The sequence below is a fragment of the Fukomys damarensis genome, unplaced genomic scaffold (genome assembly GCF_012274545.1).
Source record: "Fukomys damarensis isolate Sample0158 unplaced genomic scaffold, DMR_v1.0_HiC HiC_scaffold_23, whole genome shotgun sequence".
Classification (NCBI taxonomy): domain Eukaryota; kingdom Metazoa; phylum Chordata; class Mammalia; order Rodentia; family Bathyergidae; genus Fukomys; species Fukomys damarensis.
In genome coordinates, this window is record NW_022900935.1 from 39,798,393 (window position 1) to 39,814,666 (window position 16,274).

General features: G+C 42.8%; 1 protein-coding gene across 10 annotated transcripts in view; it reads right to left on the reverse strand.

The window, feature by feature from the left end:
* Kif1b (kinesin family member 1B) overlaps positions 1-15,949 on the reverse strand; it is a 137,396-nt gene extending 121,447 nt beyond the window's left edge. For 9 of the 10 annotated variants that reach the window (XM_010628094.1, XM_010628092.1, XM_010628090.1 and 6 more), the window contains exon 1: positions 318-495. In XM_010628094.1, coding sequence (XP_010626396.1) covers positions 318-423 — 106 coding nt within the window. In that variant the 5' untranslated portion in view covers positions 424-495. Of the gene's footprint in view, positions 1-317; positions 496-15,857 lie in introns of those variants that run through there. The other variant, XM_010628095.3, reaches the window with a different exon arrangement.
* Positions 15,950-16,274: the final 325 nt, after the last annotated feature.

The window sequence follows — 16,274 nt, forward strand, 5'->3', positions numbered from 1 at the left end:
GAAAAAACAATGACTCTCGAGCCTTGGGTATACACCACACCAGAATTCAGTAAAAATCATTGCTCACATCTTTACTGTCATTAAGATGTCAACTTAATGAGCAATATCAGAAGTAGCTAAATTAATTTGGTTCTTCGCAGTTTTTGGTTTGTAAAGAGAGAAACAAGCACTCCACACTGAAGAACCACAGCAAACACTTGAAAGCAGGAAGCACTCAATGCAGCCTCCAGAATGACAAAGTTCAGAGCTTTAATTACACAGCGTTCACTTCTGATCACAGCAAGAGGCAGAGGGGAGAGAAAGCAGCCTGTACTCACTGGTCGAGCTGCCCTGCATCTGAATGATGCACTTGGACTCCTTGCTGGTCTCCCGGGAATTGAAGGGCCGCACCCGGACAGCCACCTTCACCGAGGCTCCGGACATCCTGAAGGCCTTGAGATATGTACGCAACCCAGAAATGAGGGCTCAGATCTTCTTTTGAAGTTATATGGTTTCCTTTGAAAAGAGAGTTCCACACAAGGCAGTCAGAATAAAGGAGACACAGGCCAACATAAGCATAAAAGGCTGCTACCTTACATTCTAGTTGTTTCCATTTCTGAAATCCTCATCTTTTTCTCTTCTGAAAACTGTGTATTCCCAGCAGTAAATTAACAAATGATAAGGACTGAAATTTGTTTTCCTATTCCATTAGCACCTTCTCATTCCTAAAAAGTCCCTAACTTTATTATTAATAATTTTTAGAACTGCAGAATAATAGGCATTTATCTTGTTTTCTGTGTTTCTAGCCCACTTTTCAGTAATATATTAAAAACATAAAGGGCCAGGGACCTTACTCAGGGGCACCACAACTGCCTTCTAAACGCAAGGTCCTGAATTCAATCCCCGGCACCGCAACAAAACAAAACAAAAAAAACAAACATAAAATATTTTTTGGTGTTTGTTTGAGGCAGAGTCTCAATGTAGTGCAGGCTGGCCTTGAACTCACAGCAACCACCCTGCCTCAGTCTCCCAAGCGTTTGGATTACAGGTATGCACCACCAAGCCCAGCTTCCGTTGAGAAAATTTCTGAAACAGGAACTTTCCACCTGCAAACTACTTATTACCTTCCTTTAAAGAAATGCACTGAACTTTCTAGGCTTTAATTATAATTTGAAACATGTGGTTATACCATGCACAGTTAAAGAGCAAAGGAGAGAGCAGTTCTATCCAGCTCAGTTAACCACTCAGTGAGTCCCCTTAGCTTTGGAGATACTGGTATCTTGCACCTCCCTGCAAAAGCACAGAAGCTGCCCAGACTCAAGCCTATCTCCCGCCTTGCCAGTGACCCCTAACAGAATCGAATTATACATCAAAGAAGCCACAAGAAAAATGCTAACATTTTCAGAGGAATACTTTCCCTCCCAAAAGAATAAAACTTTTACCACTCAGAGGAAAAAAATCCACAAGAAACAACTGATCTCTCTTGTCAGGAAGAAATCCATTACACAAAGAACCAAGCAAAAGAAAAGTCTAAAAAAAGGAAAGTATGTGTCCAATTATCAGGAAAGACAGGCAGAATAAACTGACAAGATTTTTTTCCACATAATTAAGCAGAGATTAAAAACCTCTGGCAGTTCAACACTACCAATGCTTTCCCCAGGAAGAGGCAAACACAAACAAACCAACAAACAAAAAATTCCAAAAGCCACTTTCTACCTCCTCACCCTATCAAGTTTCCCTTTTGAGGGCCAGGGATTTAGCTCAGTGGTTCCTGCTAGTCCCGAGTTCAATCCCCAATATCCCCGCCCCCAAAAAAAGTTTCCCTTTTTTTCTTCCCCCAGTACTGGGCTGCATCTCCCCCACTAAAAGGTGGGTCTCACTAAAAGTTGCCCAGGCAGGGTTTGAATTTGGCTTCCCAAGGGCTGGGATTACAGGCATGCACCAACACAGCCAGCTCCAGCAGTATCACAATTTCCTGCTTTTCAGGGTATCTCTACTGTCACCCTCTCACACCACACCAGACTACTCAGTGAGCTCCTGTCTCGTGTGCTAGCACTCAGAAGAGGACCTGGTATATCTGGTAAAGAAGTGAACTGTACCGTCTACCTGCAAGAGTTATCTTTTTTTATCTTATTTTTTGGTTCTTTGAGACAGGGTCTCACTATGTAGTTCAGGCTGGCTTTGAACTCCCTACATATTCCTGGCCAGCCTCCAACTCACTGCAATCCTCCTGCCTCAGCCTCCTAAATGCTGGGATTACAGATGTGTGCCACATCTGGCAAGAATTATCTATTCAAATCAGGTGCTGTGGTGCACACCTGTAATCCCAGCACTCAGGAGGGTGAGGCAGAAGGATTGTCACAAGTTTGAGGCCTACCTGAGTTACATAGTTCAGGACCAGCCTGAACTACAAAGGGAGACCTTGGGCTGGGGATGTAGCTCAGCAGTTCCACAGCCTGCCTCGCAAGTGCAAGGACTGGGTTTGATCCCTAGTACCAAAAAAAAAAGAAAATACAAAGGGAGACCTTGCATCAAAAAACAAAAAACAGTGAGACCCTGTCTCAAAAAAAAAAAAAGAAAAAAATTATCTATTTAAATTCTTTGCCTAGATTGCTGATTGTTTTTGCTTCAAATAGTTATAATTTTTATATTAATCTTTATATAAATGCACCAATGTTTTTTCCGTTTCCCATTTTACATTTAATTGATAGCTCTTTATTTAATATGCCACATATTTTTACGATCACTTATTAAATAACATTTAAGAGTTATTAAATATCCCAGGCTGGGCGTGGTGGCGCACACCTGTAACCCCAGCACTTGGGAGGCCGAGGCAGGAGTTCGAGACCAGCCTGGACTACATAGTGAGTTCTAGGTCAGTCTCAACTATATAGTGAGACCCTGTCTCAAAAACCAAAAAAAAAAAAAAATAAGTTATTAAACATCCCAATTAATGTAGTATCTCATATTCACTAGTTGCATACTATGCACAAGAAAATTCATAAAGCATTCAGAAAAAGGAAAACAAAATACATGTCAATCCCCTCCAGTTCTAGTTCTCTTTGATACATCATCATTCTCTCTCTCACCTTTCATCGCATCCATAAACACATTATCTTCTCCCCCAACGAGCAATCTGCCAAATTTCCCAGGCCCCACATATAAGACTGGGGGTCATCTTTGTCTCCTTCTCTCCGAATCCTTGTATCAGTATTAACATAATTCATAAAAACAGTATGAAAACTTTTCAGACATAAATTTGCAATGATATATCCCCCGTTCTCACTGCCATCACCCTAATCCATATCCTTACTACCTCCTGCCTAGAATATTTAAAACGAATCAACTGTTCTTTGAGCTTTTATTCTGATTCAACAGCCCTTTAACTGGGTCACACAAAACAGAATTACACAGGGGTCTTTTGAAATGCAAATGAGACTAGACTTCCCTGTCCAATACTCAACTGGGTTTAAGACAGACCCTGGTCTTAGCCTGGCACTTCATTTTTAATTTTTCAGAGAGTTGGTTGCAATCTTGGTTGAGAAGCACAGCTTTAGGCCACTGCTTTACCTGCTGCAAGATCAACCTTTCTAAAACATAACCTCTCTTCTCTCAGAAAAGCCTTCTTTTCCCAGCACGTATCAGACCTCAGTTCCCATCCTGTGTCCGGCCAGGTTCCTTCACACCCTGCTGGTCCTGTGGCAGCTCCTGTCTATTCCTCTTCTGTCATGGGCACACAGGTTTCTGCTTTCTCCCATGCAGCTGCCCAGCTCCAGTCTCCCCTTTTCCCCAAGGCTTCCCAAAACATTCCAGGAACCAATGGCATTTCCAAGACACTTACAGGCTCCCTGCTGCAAAGCACGACTATCATTTCACACAAGTGCATTCCGTCTATCCCTGCTCTTTAACAGCTTCCCAAAGTAAAATCCTGTTCCTTCGAAAATCTCCTTGGACCTATGCTCCTTGAAAAAATGGCAAAATTCAACTATGGCCAAGAAATTTCAAGATGATCCTAGGGCATTTTTAGCATGCTGAAAAGCAAAAGTAAGCCAAAAATAAATGGGACCACAACAAAACAAAACAGGTGTGGCTTGAAGGAGCTCCTACTGACCAAAATAATTATAGGATTCAAAAACACAAAAACTGTAAATGGACTGAAAAGCACCAAATATATTATTATATATAGAGAGAGAGAGAGAGAGAGAGAGAGAGAGAGAGACCTCCTACTTCATTCCCATCTACTCCATCTGTATACTACATAGCACTGTCAGATTCGTCCTCCTGACTTTATGATAACACCTTAGAAAATCTCAGTATTCTGGGATGGGGAGAGGGCACTTAACTTGCCTAGCACCCGAGGCCTTGTATTGATCCCCAGCACACAAAAGAAAATCAATATTCTGAAAACTAGCAAATAAAACAAAAGACATCCAATCTGTACAACTTACATAAAATATCCAAGGATAATCAGTCAATGACAGCAGATTCTTCTTTAGAGTAGAAATTCTAGCTAATAAATGCAGAAGCAATTACTTTGAATGCCATGTTTTTCTAGTCCTACTGATGTAAAGGCTTTCTGCCAAAACTGTCACTGGCTGCTAAAATGCACCACATGAAAGGCTGGTTGCTGGGGGAATATTACAAGTTAAGCCAAGAACACCTGAGCCAAATGATCAGCCTTGAGCCTTCATGTGCTACACAGGAAATGCACAGCGCCACCTGGGAAATTATTCTTGCCCCACTCCAAAAAGAAAGACAAGAAAAGAGCCTTAGATCCAACAACCAATCTATAGGACATATGGAGAGCAAGGAGGCAATTCAAATGACATATCAAAGTTGAAATTAGCCAAATGCAGACCACAGAAAAATCTACAGAACAAGTCACCCAGTCTCTTCAAATCAACGTGTAAGTGAAGAGAGAGGAGTTATAAAAGAGATATGTTATTTATTAACCAAATAAAACAATTTTCAAACAAGAAACTCTAAAAATACATATTTTAGAAAATCAGGTATAGAAGATTTCCAAAATGTTAATAGTAAGTGAATATTGTACTTAATTTTTTTGGCGGAGGAGCGGGGTACTGGCAATCAAACTCTGGACCTAGTTCTTGTGAGGCAGGCAGCAGCACCACTGAGGTAAATCTCCAGCCCTGTACTTAATTTTTTATAAAAAATAAATTTTCCTTTTTGTATTCTACCTAGCACCTACAAAAACGTTGAATACCCTGACTTACAAACAAGACAACAAAGGCTGAACTAACTTTATTCATTTGAAACCATGAACCAAAACACAAATATCTCTACTAGCTAACGTCCTGTACATGCATTTTTCAACAGAATGCTTGATTCCTCTACCTAGCTTTCTTGCCAGCATTTCACTCAGCCTCACACACCAAAGCCAAAATTGCTTCCCCCAAACAATACCAGCTCTCTCGCCTCTTTTCTGTTTAACGTTCCCACCACTCTGTTCCCACCGGCTGAAAAGCTTGCTCCTCCATCCATCTCATCAGCTTCCAAATTACACGGCTTCCATCCATAAAATCTCTCTCCATTTCTACTACCACATCCCTGCTGGCTCATTGGTACTTCTCACCATGGCCTCCTGAACCAACCTGACTTTCTTCCTCCTACCCCAGTCCCATCTACTCCATCTGTATACTACACAGCACTGCCAGATTCGTCCTCCCAAAGGGCAGCTCCATCCAATTTACTGTCCATTTACACTCCTCAGAGTGGCAGGGCAAGTGGCACATGCCAGGAAGCTCGCCGCTTGGGAGGCAGAGGCAGGATTCCAAGTTCTCTTTCCCCCAGTGCTGATCAGATCGAGACCAATGTCAAGGCCCACTATGTCTAGCCAGGCTCCTTCACTATCCCATGCAATGTTCCGAGTTCCAGGAGGATTCCAAGTTCCACGGCAGCCTGGGTAACTTAGTGAGACTGTCTCAAAAGCAATGGGACAAGCAATGTAGCTCAGTGCTAGAATACGTGCCTCACATGTGTGAGGACCTGGGTCCATCCTCGGTACTAAGAAAAAAGTATGTAGAGCATCAGAGTTTCCCTGCTCTGTCTACCGTGTCTGAACTCCACATTCGAAGCGGTCAGCAACATAAACTACCTATTTTAACAAGTCACAAGACACTGCTTCCACCTACGTTCCCTAGCCTCCACCCACCAGCACCATGGCAGCTCCTCTGCCCATGTGCCCTTGTCCCAACATTCCTCTTAGCCACCGTGATCGGTGATGCTGAGACCCATCATTTGGTTTGGTGTTCTCAGCCTAATCCAGAATGTTCCCTCACTGTGGCCTTTCTCTTCTCCTGTTCTTTCCAAAACCCCTTATTCTTCCAGGACCTTCTCACACAGTACCTAGCTCTAAACCTTTGGCTGACTTCCCTACCTCCCAAACTAAATGCAGTTGCTTCTCTATCTAGTGACCTTACCCTGGCCAGAATAAATTACTTCACTTTATTGCTGCTGTAGATTTTATACTCCTTAAAGAATACAATCTTAGTCAAGTTTTTAATCTCCACAACAGTCTTGAAATATAGTAATTTTGTTTTTGAATTCCTCTGTCATTAGGCTATACTGTTTAAACGGTATTAATAAAGAAGTGTAACTTGTTCAAAAAAGAGATCATATCAAAAGGAAAAAGTTGGTCTACAATTCCTTTCTAATTAAAGGTAAGAGTAATCCTCTCTGGAAATGATACATTTTAAAATTACTTCCCCACAACAACCTGAACCTAAATACCTATTTTTTCTAGTTTAACACTCCTATGATAAAACTGCACCACCTTCACAAATAAGTTAAGCTTATACAATAAGCAGACTTAACTTTATACTTCAGCAGACTACACTGGGTTATAGCTAGAGCTACTTTGTTGTCTCCCTACTACTATAAACAGTCGGCTGCCCTGAATCTGTCTCTCTCTTTCCTTCTCTCCATATCTTCAATAATGGGGATCACACCAGGGGAGATCTACCATTGAGCTACATCCTCAGCCTTCTCTTTTTTCTGAGCACAGTCTCACTAAGAGGCCCAAGTGAGACTCAAACTTGCAATTCTCCTTCAGTATGAATGGTATCTCTTCTGTAACAAGGTCCACCAGCTGGTCCACCAGCTTCAAAACTCCATACTTCTTTTAGGAAAAACAAAATTTTTTAAATCTTGTTGTATATCTGAAATCAACTTGAAACTCCAGTAAGAAATACTGTCACCAGGGATTTAGCTCAGTGGTTCCACTGCCTGCCTTGCAAGCACAAGGTACCAAGTTTGATCCCCAGTATCAAAAAAAAGAAGAGAGAGAGAAAAAAGAAATAATAATTGCAGAGTATTTTTAAGAAATTAGAGGAAAACAACACTTACTAATTAGCATAAAAATATATTTTCCTAGCTTTGAAGAGCCAGGAAAGAAAGGCAGGTAGGAAAGATAACCATATATACTCGAGTCACACACATAGCCTCAGTTCTACATTGTTCCTTGACCACTTTTTCCTTTCTTATGACAGGTAACAAAAGCACTAACAAACAACGTGGAATGGTGCCAAACTTCCAGAAGCACTCACTAACATTGAGGGACAACAAAACACTGAGGTGAAATTCATCTGAGTAATGTGTTATTTTTTTTTTCCTAGTTGCTTTCCAAATTCCTAATTTGATCTTTCAAAATTCCCATCCTTTAGATGATTAGGAGTCTAAGGAGAAGACAAATTGATCTGGTTTTTTTTTTTTTTTGGACTGTTTTTGTAATATAACTTTTGTCTAGAAAACAGCCAAGATTATATTCCAAAGCAGAAATGAGTTCACGTCATGCCCTCGCCCACACCATCAGAACACAACTTCTAGGGCTGCGATTTAGCTCAGTGGGGCTGCACCTGCCTGGTAAGCACAAGGTCCAGAGTTTCATCCCTGGTACGGCAAAAAAATAAAGAACACAACCTCCAGTTGAATCCAACCTACTTCCTAGGTCTCCACTTTTGCTCCTGACCCTGTCACTTTCTCCACCAGCCACCGTCTTTCTTCGCCATACCTGTGGATGCCCGTGTCCCTTCGCAATCCAGTACAAAAGTCCAAATCTTTCAAGGGCAAAGTCAAATGTCACCAGAGCCCAGGAAGCATCAAATCATACATTCTTTAATAGCTCTTTTTCAAACCCAGGCCCTTGTTCACACTAGGCAAGCTGTCTACCACTGAGCCACATCTCGAGCCCTAACATGTATCTCTCTGAATCAAAAATCATACTTTATTTTGCTCCTTTAAATCTGTTCTACTGCCAGGCACAAGGGAACAGGCTATGGCGGGAAGAGCACTTGAGCTCAGGAGTTCAAGGCCAAGCTGGGCAACACAGCGAGATCACCAAGATCTCTGTATCAAAACAGACTGTCCTAATGCTTCCCAATTTTTCTTTATTTCATTACGTTGTGGTCAGTTCACTTAACTCTCAACTACTGATACTCTATTCAATGTACCTGCTTGCTAGAATGTACATTTTTACCATGATATGCACAATCTGCACAATTTGCTATTTAGCAACAAACTTACACCAATAAGAAATCTACTTAAAAGATAACCTTTTCTGCTGAATTGCATTTTTTCCTCATTGAGTTTATTGGTACATTTAGGTATACAGTACAGTTACATTCATCATTGGGATCTTGTACCTTTACATGACAGGTCTTGGTTCTCATTTTTTCCCCTTGTCCCTTCTCTCCCTTCACCCCCTCCTCCCCTCCCATTTACTAACACTTTATTTCCATTTTTTTCATTTTCTCATATTTTTTTCTTTTCCCTTATTACCCTTCCCCTACCCTTCCCACTTTCCCCACACCTTTAGCTCTTTTCTTCCCATTTCACATTGTCAATTATGAATCGCATTTTTTAAAAATAAGCATTTTAAAGATTAGATTTCCAAAAATAAATCTGTAAAGTTAGAAAGCCCCTTTTGAGATATTACCCAAAAAATTTTTTTATGTAACATTTTTACATTTCTCTTATTCTTCCCATGAGGACCAAACAAGTTTTAGGACCTACCACTGACCACAGCTATACTGAAAAAAATGGCCCACAAATATGTAAGAATTTGTCTATTTTCGATCTTTGACTCTGTGGATAAAAATCAGCCATGAGGGCCGGGGGAAGTAGCTCAGCGGCACCTCACCTGCCTTGCCAAGTGCAAGGTCCTGAGTTCGATTGCCAGTACAAAAAAAAAAAAAAAAAAGTCAGCCATGGGCCATGGAGTGAAAGTTCAGGGTCACATTAGGCAGCTGCTTTCTACATCTCAACTTCGTGCCCAGAGCCAGACTGCACAAGGGCAGTCAGTGACCAACAGGCCAAGTTTCCATCCCGTAGGGCAATGAAGGCGCCATCTGGTCCCCGCTGTCCCTGTGCTATCTCAAACAACCCGAGACAGTCTTCATTTATCAGACACAGGTCTTCTGGCCCCTGCAACTTAGAAATCGAGTGTCCTCCTCTCTGGGGACACGATTATTCTCACAAATGAAGGAACACTACCAATGACCCATTTTCATTTCATTTTCTTTTTCAACTTTTCAGACGGGGCCAAGTTAAAAGTTCGGACAGTCAGTGCTAAATGCTGTCTAGTAAGCTGGCTATATCTCTGATGTCTGCAGATTTGTATTTTTCTCTTCCCCTCCTCCCCACTCCCATCCATCAGGTCCACTCCACCATTCATTTTCACTTTTTTTTTTTCTTTTGTTTTCTTTTTCCGGTACCAGGGATCAAACTCAGGACCTGTGTTTGTGAGGCAGGTGCAGTGCCACTGAGCTAAATCCCTGGCCCCACTCCACCATTCAAATCCCAACATTCTTGTGGCATTCATTCATGTCCAGGAGTGACAACAGTGACTCCTAGAACTGTGCTGGCTGAAACAAATGCAGTACAGCTACGGGGGAGAGGGGAACACGTCCCTGAGAAGTCAACTCGGCTGAGTACCAGTCAGGCAGCGGTCACTTGGCGCTGCAATCTGCTCCTGGCCACACCTGAGCAGCTGAGTGCTTGGGAGGCGGCTCATCCTGTGCAGGAATGCAGGTCAACAGGTGCCGATGTGGCGACAAGATAAATTGGCACTCAAAGTGTAACACATATGTTTTCTCTTAGATGACAACAGAGTACAAGTACTGCAGGCCTTTCCCGGGGCTAGTCAGTTTTCTGCTGGAATATTCAGATAAATCTTTATGTAAAATTATATGCCTGAACCACATTAGTTTTCTTTTTCACAGAAAAGACTTGTTATCTTTTAATGCCATGCTCTCAGTTTAGAATGCAGGTGGATTACTTTTTAAAAAGATCTTTGAAGACTGTCTTCCTTTCATTTAATGTTGAAAATACTTGGTATGTACAATTCTTGTATCAAGGTGCCTATTCCCTCAGAATTTTATAGTGAAGATGCATTAGGCTTTTACCAGAATGAAAACTATGTAATTTATCCTTTTCATTCTGACTTTCAAGTTTCTTTTTTTTTTCTATACCAGGAATTGAACTCACGACCTTGCACTTATGAGGCAGGAGCAGTGCCATTGGGCTAAATCCCCGGCCTTCTTTGTGTTTTGGAACAAGCTCTCACTGTGTAGCCCAGGTCTCACTATGTAGCCCAGGCTGGCCTCAAACTCACAGTGATCTTCCTGCCTCAGCCTCCCAAGGCATGCACCACTACTTCTGACTAGCTTCCAAAAGTTTCTAAACTAAATTACAATAAACACATTAGTCTAGGCAAACTGTACGTGTATTTCCCCCCCCTTTCTTTTTTTTTGAGACAGGGTCTCACTATGTAGTTGAGACTGACCTGGAACTCACTATGTAGCCCAGGTTGGTCTCGAACTCATAAGCAACCCTCCTGTCTCAGCCTCCCGAGTGCTGGAATTACAGGCATGCACCACCATGCCCAGCAGTAATTTTTTCCTTTTATTAGGTTTAATTTACTTATATTTTAATAGTTTTAGTATTATATATTTGTTGTAAGCTGCTCAAATCCACTTCAGAAGCAAAAGAGTATAAATGATATAAATTATAATAAAAATGTTCTGAGTAGTCTATTCTACTTTTTTATCACTACGTGTGTGTGTGTGTGTGTGTGAGTGCGTGTAGTATGCAACCTAAATTCTATTTCCTAAAACAAAAACCAAACACAGTAAGCCTTAAAGAGTTGGGGCTCAGGATTTAGCTCAGTGGTGCTGCCGCCTGCCTCTCAAGGACAAGGTCCTGAGTTCGATCCCTAGTACCAAAAAAAAAAACAACAACAACAAAACCCAAGAGTTATGAAGAATCTTCAGTTCAGTGAACATCACAGCTGTGTGAATGGCCAGAAGCAAAAGACTGAAACCGCCACAGAACAGCAGCCCAAAGGTGAGGACAGAGGGAGTGGAGTTTGCCACACTGAGTACTGCAGGGCATGAAATGTCCCCTCCCTAACCAGAGACAGCTGTGTCAGAAGTGGGGACCACGGAGTCCCTCTGTGCTGGAGTGGCTCGGAACTGCATATGTGAGTATCTACCAGGCTGACAGAACCTCACTGTGATGAACAAAGAAGAGTGAAAAGGAATCTATGAGGGAACAGAATAAAGGAGGATTTCCCATGGCTGGGTACAGTGGCCATGTGCGTAGTACCGGCTCCTCAGGTGGCTGAGGCAGGCCAGCCTGGGCAATTTAGAGAGACTGTGGCAATTTTTTTTTTTTAAATAAGGTTTCACTAGATAATTCAGGCTGGCCTTGAACTCACTACACAGCCCACACGAGCCTCAAATTTGCAGCAATCCTCCCACCTTAGCCTGCACAATGTTGGAATAAAGGCATGAACTACTATTCCAAGTGCAAAATAAACATTTTTTAAAAGGGCTGGTGGAGGGTCAGGGATTTGGCTCAGTGGTTCCACCACCTGCCTCGCAAGTGCAATTTGATCCCCGGTACCATAAATAAATAAATAAACAAATAAATAAATAAAGGGCTGGTGGTACGGACGAATAGCAGAGCACTTGCCTAGCATGTCAAGCCCCCACACGACATGGGGAGTGATTCTTTTCTCTCTCTTCCCATATTTTCTCTATGCTTAATTTAGTGGCTATACATCAAGTACCTACAATGAGACAGGGGTACCCGCAATAAAACAATGAACAAAAAGCTAAACATCCTTGTCATGGAGCCAATCACAACCGAGTGGGGAGAGGTTAAAATAACAAACTACAGATAATGTAATAAGCGTTGTGGGTATCAGGAGAGTGCAGGGGCCTAAAAGCACCTGCTGAGTGGACAGACTGGAGCAGACTGGAAAGAGGCAAAGAGAGGAGTCTGCATTCAGCACAGGGGTCTAAGGCAGAGCTGTGCCTGGTGCATGCAAGGAGTGGAGAACGCCGGAGGGCACCAAGGGGTGGCCTCCAGCAGGATCCTGGAGATCAGAAGGGACTCATCCCCAGGGCAGGCCAAGGTGCATTGGGAGTCAGGGAGAATGAGAAATCAGTAAGCAGAGAAGGGAAGCTCACCTCTTTTTCCTGTGAGGTGGTGAGCAAGGTTTCCTGCCCAGCACAGCCAAGTGATCAGGATTTTTTTTTTGTACTGGGGATAGAACTCAGGACCTGGCACTTGCAAGGCAGGCAGCAGAACCACTAATTTAAATCCCCAGCCCAAATAGTCAAGATTTTATGGAGTCCCAGGAAGGGAACCACAAAGGCGCTCAAGCAAGGCCGAGCCTGCAGCTGAGGCCAGCACCAATCAGCTCCAGCACTGTGTGCTTTCTCCAAAACACAGGGCCAGAGCAGAGGTTCTGGATAGTAGGAATGATGTACTCACTCATCTGCATAGTGGGTCCTGCCCAACAAGGAAGAATAAAAACTCCAAGGGTAAGAAACAGCTGAAGTATCGCTGGGCATGGTGGTGTGCACCTGTAATCCTAGCACTCACGAGGCAGAGACAGCCTGGACTACACAGTGACTCTCTCTGGAAAGGGAGGGAGGGAAAAGAGCTGAAGCAACATGTGCCAGAGGTCACAGTGCAGAAAAGAAGGAACTGAAGTAAAATCTGAAAGTGATTGAACGGTTAGGAGGCTTGAGGGAGCGAATACAGGCAAGGCAAATAAGGAAGCCAGAGCTGTAAATTATCGGAGTTTAAGATCAGAAGGTGAATCCAATTTGAAAATGATGACATGGTGGGAGATGTGGCCAAACACTGAGCTACTCACACAGGACCAAGCCAAGGTTTGCTTGAGCAGAATCATTACATAGCAAGCTTAGCACAGGGCTTGCTAACTAGTTCTATAGATCTTAGAGAAGTCCCTTTGTTTCTGACTCAGTTTTTTCATCTGAAAAATGGAGAGAATGACAGGATCTGCTTTACATGGCTGACCACAGATTAAATTAGTTAATAAACACAAAGTGCTTAGAGAAGAGCTTGACACGTATGAAGTACTCAAGATGAGTAAGTCATTGGGTACACTGCTGTTGCAGTTGTTGTTTATTTACACAATGACACCTCCCCAAAGTGATGTCAAAATTTTAGATGGGAGTTGGAGGTATAGCTCAGGGGTAAAACACACTTGCCTGGCCTGTGCAAGTCTAGGGTTTGAGCCCTAGCACTGAATGAATAAATAAATAAGTAAACTGGATGAAGGGGAAAACTAAGCAAAGAATCAAAGTTGCCAAAAAAGGCAAGAGGAGAGGACATATACTTGAACGACATGATTTGGCGTAAACAATGTGATATTAAATATAAAAAATTTAAATCCATCAGACATTTCCAGTCATGGGACTTGAAATAGACATATATACACATATATTTGCAAGATAATCATATAAGTATCAACTAAGTATTAGAATAATAAAAAATACTATATCACAAAGAGAAAAAGCTCTACCTGTAAATCACAGAAACTACCACAGCATGGGCAGCAGTACAGTAATCACACTGCAATGATAGGAATGAATTCACCTTACCCCAGCCTACTCACACCAGAGAGTTTAAGGTCCTTGAGGGCAAAGAACTAAATATGCATTTGCAGTCTCAGCCGAATGGCAATAACTATAATAAAAGTGAGTAAAAGTGAATCACTGGGCTGTGGACCAAAAACCCCAGCTCACACAGAAGTCCAAGATACCTCTGCAGGACTTTCCCATTTATCATAGTCACACCTGGTTATTGCCATCCTGCACTTTGAAAAGCTCTAGAAGTACCATATTTATTTATTTTATTTTATGGGGTCCAGAAGCTCACCACTATCTGTTCAAATGAGGCCCTCTTTCAAAGAACTGCATGAAGCAGGCACCACACTACCTTTAGCTTCAGATCTTGTGGATTTCATCCTATCCATTTGCAAGACCACGGGGCTATACTCACTCCTGGGAAAGGCCTGTGATAAGCGACCCCAGGAACAGGTTTACAAACAAGCCAAGGCCTACTGTTGTCCTTTGTTCTAGGGCTAGAAAGCTCTGGCCTTGGGAATGCCGTTGGCAGACTCTGCTTGTGCACAAATTTTCCCTGCTCAAGTTCCAAGTAGGCAAGAGGAAGGGGAAAAAAGGAAAACCACATTCGTATCTGTTCTAGAAAAGGAAAAAACTATTTGGAGAAAAAAAAAGGAAAATCGAATTCATATCTGATCTTGCAAAGGAAAACAGTATCCTTTTGTTTGTTTTTTTGGTACCAGAGATCGATCTCAGGACCTTGTCATTGCAAAACAGGCGGCAGCACCACTGAACTAAATCCCCGGCTGGGAAAACAGTAAGCCTCAGAAGCTGAACATAATGGGATAAATTCTGGAAAACGTTCATCAGAGCACTGCTTCATCATAAAAATCTAACCTCCACATCAGATTCGTAATGACAAGATCTGATTTTACCAAGTGAGTAAATTATATTTAACCACAGTTCCTCAGATCTTTATGCAAATAAAGGAATTCTAAACATTAAAAAAGCCTTTAAAATATTTATTTGGGGCATGGAATTATAAAACAAATTATTCTGTAGTTCTCTCGTATTAATGTATGTAAAAAAAAAAAAACCCACTGGTTCTTGTTGAGGCCATATTTGATTCAACTAGGCTTTAAAAAGAGTAATGGTTAAAAATTACAGAATATAGTTAAGAAAATAATACAGGAAATTTTTTAACTAGTTCACCATAAGAAGTTGTAAGAATTTATACATTAAGAAATGCGAGGGCCACGAATTTAGCTCAGTGGTTCCAGTGCCTGCCTCGCAAGCTCAAGTTGGATGCCAGGAACCAAAAGAAAAAAAAATGGGAGTTAGGAGGCTAGGAATGTAGCTCAGTGGCAGATCACTTGCTTAGTGTGTCCGAGGTCCAGGGCTCCATCCCCAGCACAAAAGGGAAGGGGAAATGGAGTTTGTATTAAAGAAAAAGGAAAAACACAAGGACACATCTAGGATGTAGAAGACAGATTTACAGGCTCACACGGAAACCAGTTGATCATTTCCAGTTCTGCTTCACCGTGCCAACCTATGTGCAATCTTCACGTTCCTTCCCCAAACGGAACACTGACAGCCTCACTTTACAATCCAACCACAAAACCGGCAAAATTAGAAAACACCACCTCACTTCTTAGAGAACATGAGCTAACATTTCATTATGACTAAGCCGAACGGACAAAATGCCAGCCTTTAAATAAAACCTCCACCATGATACCACTTTTTAAGTCACTCACGCCCCATCACCGCAGTCTCATCGGGCTCAGATACACCGTGACCCAAAGCAGCATGTTCTGTGTTGGCACAGCAGCTGCCCAGAGCGGCAGGAGATTTATGAGCAAGGGATCTGTTGACAGTCTAATTTCAGCTACCTCCAGATTCCACAGAGATGACAACCTGAGGCCTCAGAAATACTGCTGCAGGCCTCCCCCACCACCCAAACCTTCCAGTTCACTTCACCTCTGCCCGCTGAGCTACGCTGCAAATGTGTCCGTCTGAAGCGATGCAACGCGAAGCGCCTTGCAGCGATCTCTGCGTATGCGCCAGGAAGGCATCAACAGGCCTCCCGCCGCACTGGACACTAGAGGCGCGGACACAAACAATGCGCACAGAATCCCACCCCAACGAGAATGCAATCTCAACGGCGGCCGACCCTGGAAGCTCATTCTCTCTCGCAATCCTACCGATGAGATCAAATGACTGGGACTCGGGGCTGGCTCTGCGGCGGTGCCTGTTTTGTGTGGCATGAACAATGACTGGCTTGCTCGGGCGGTCTCCCAACCCCCACCGCTCGGCCTCCGGCGCGGCCTGGCACCCTGCGAGCTGCCAGGGGCCGTCACTAGGTGCCTTCCAGCAACCGGCCTGGGCTCCGAAGCA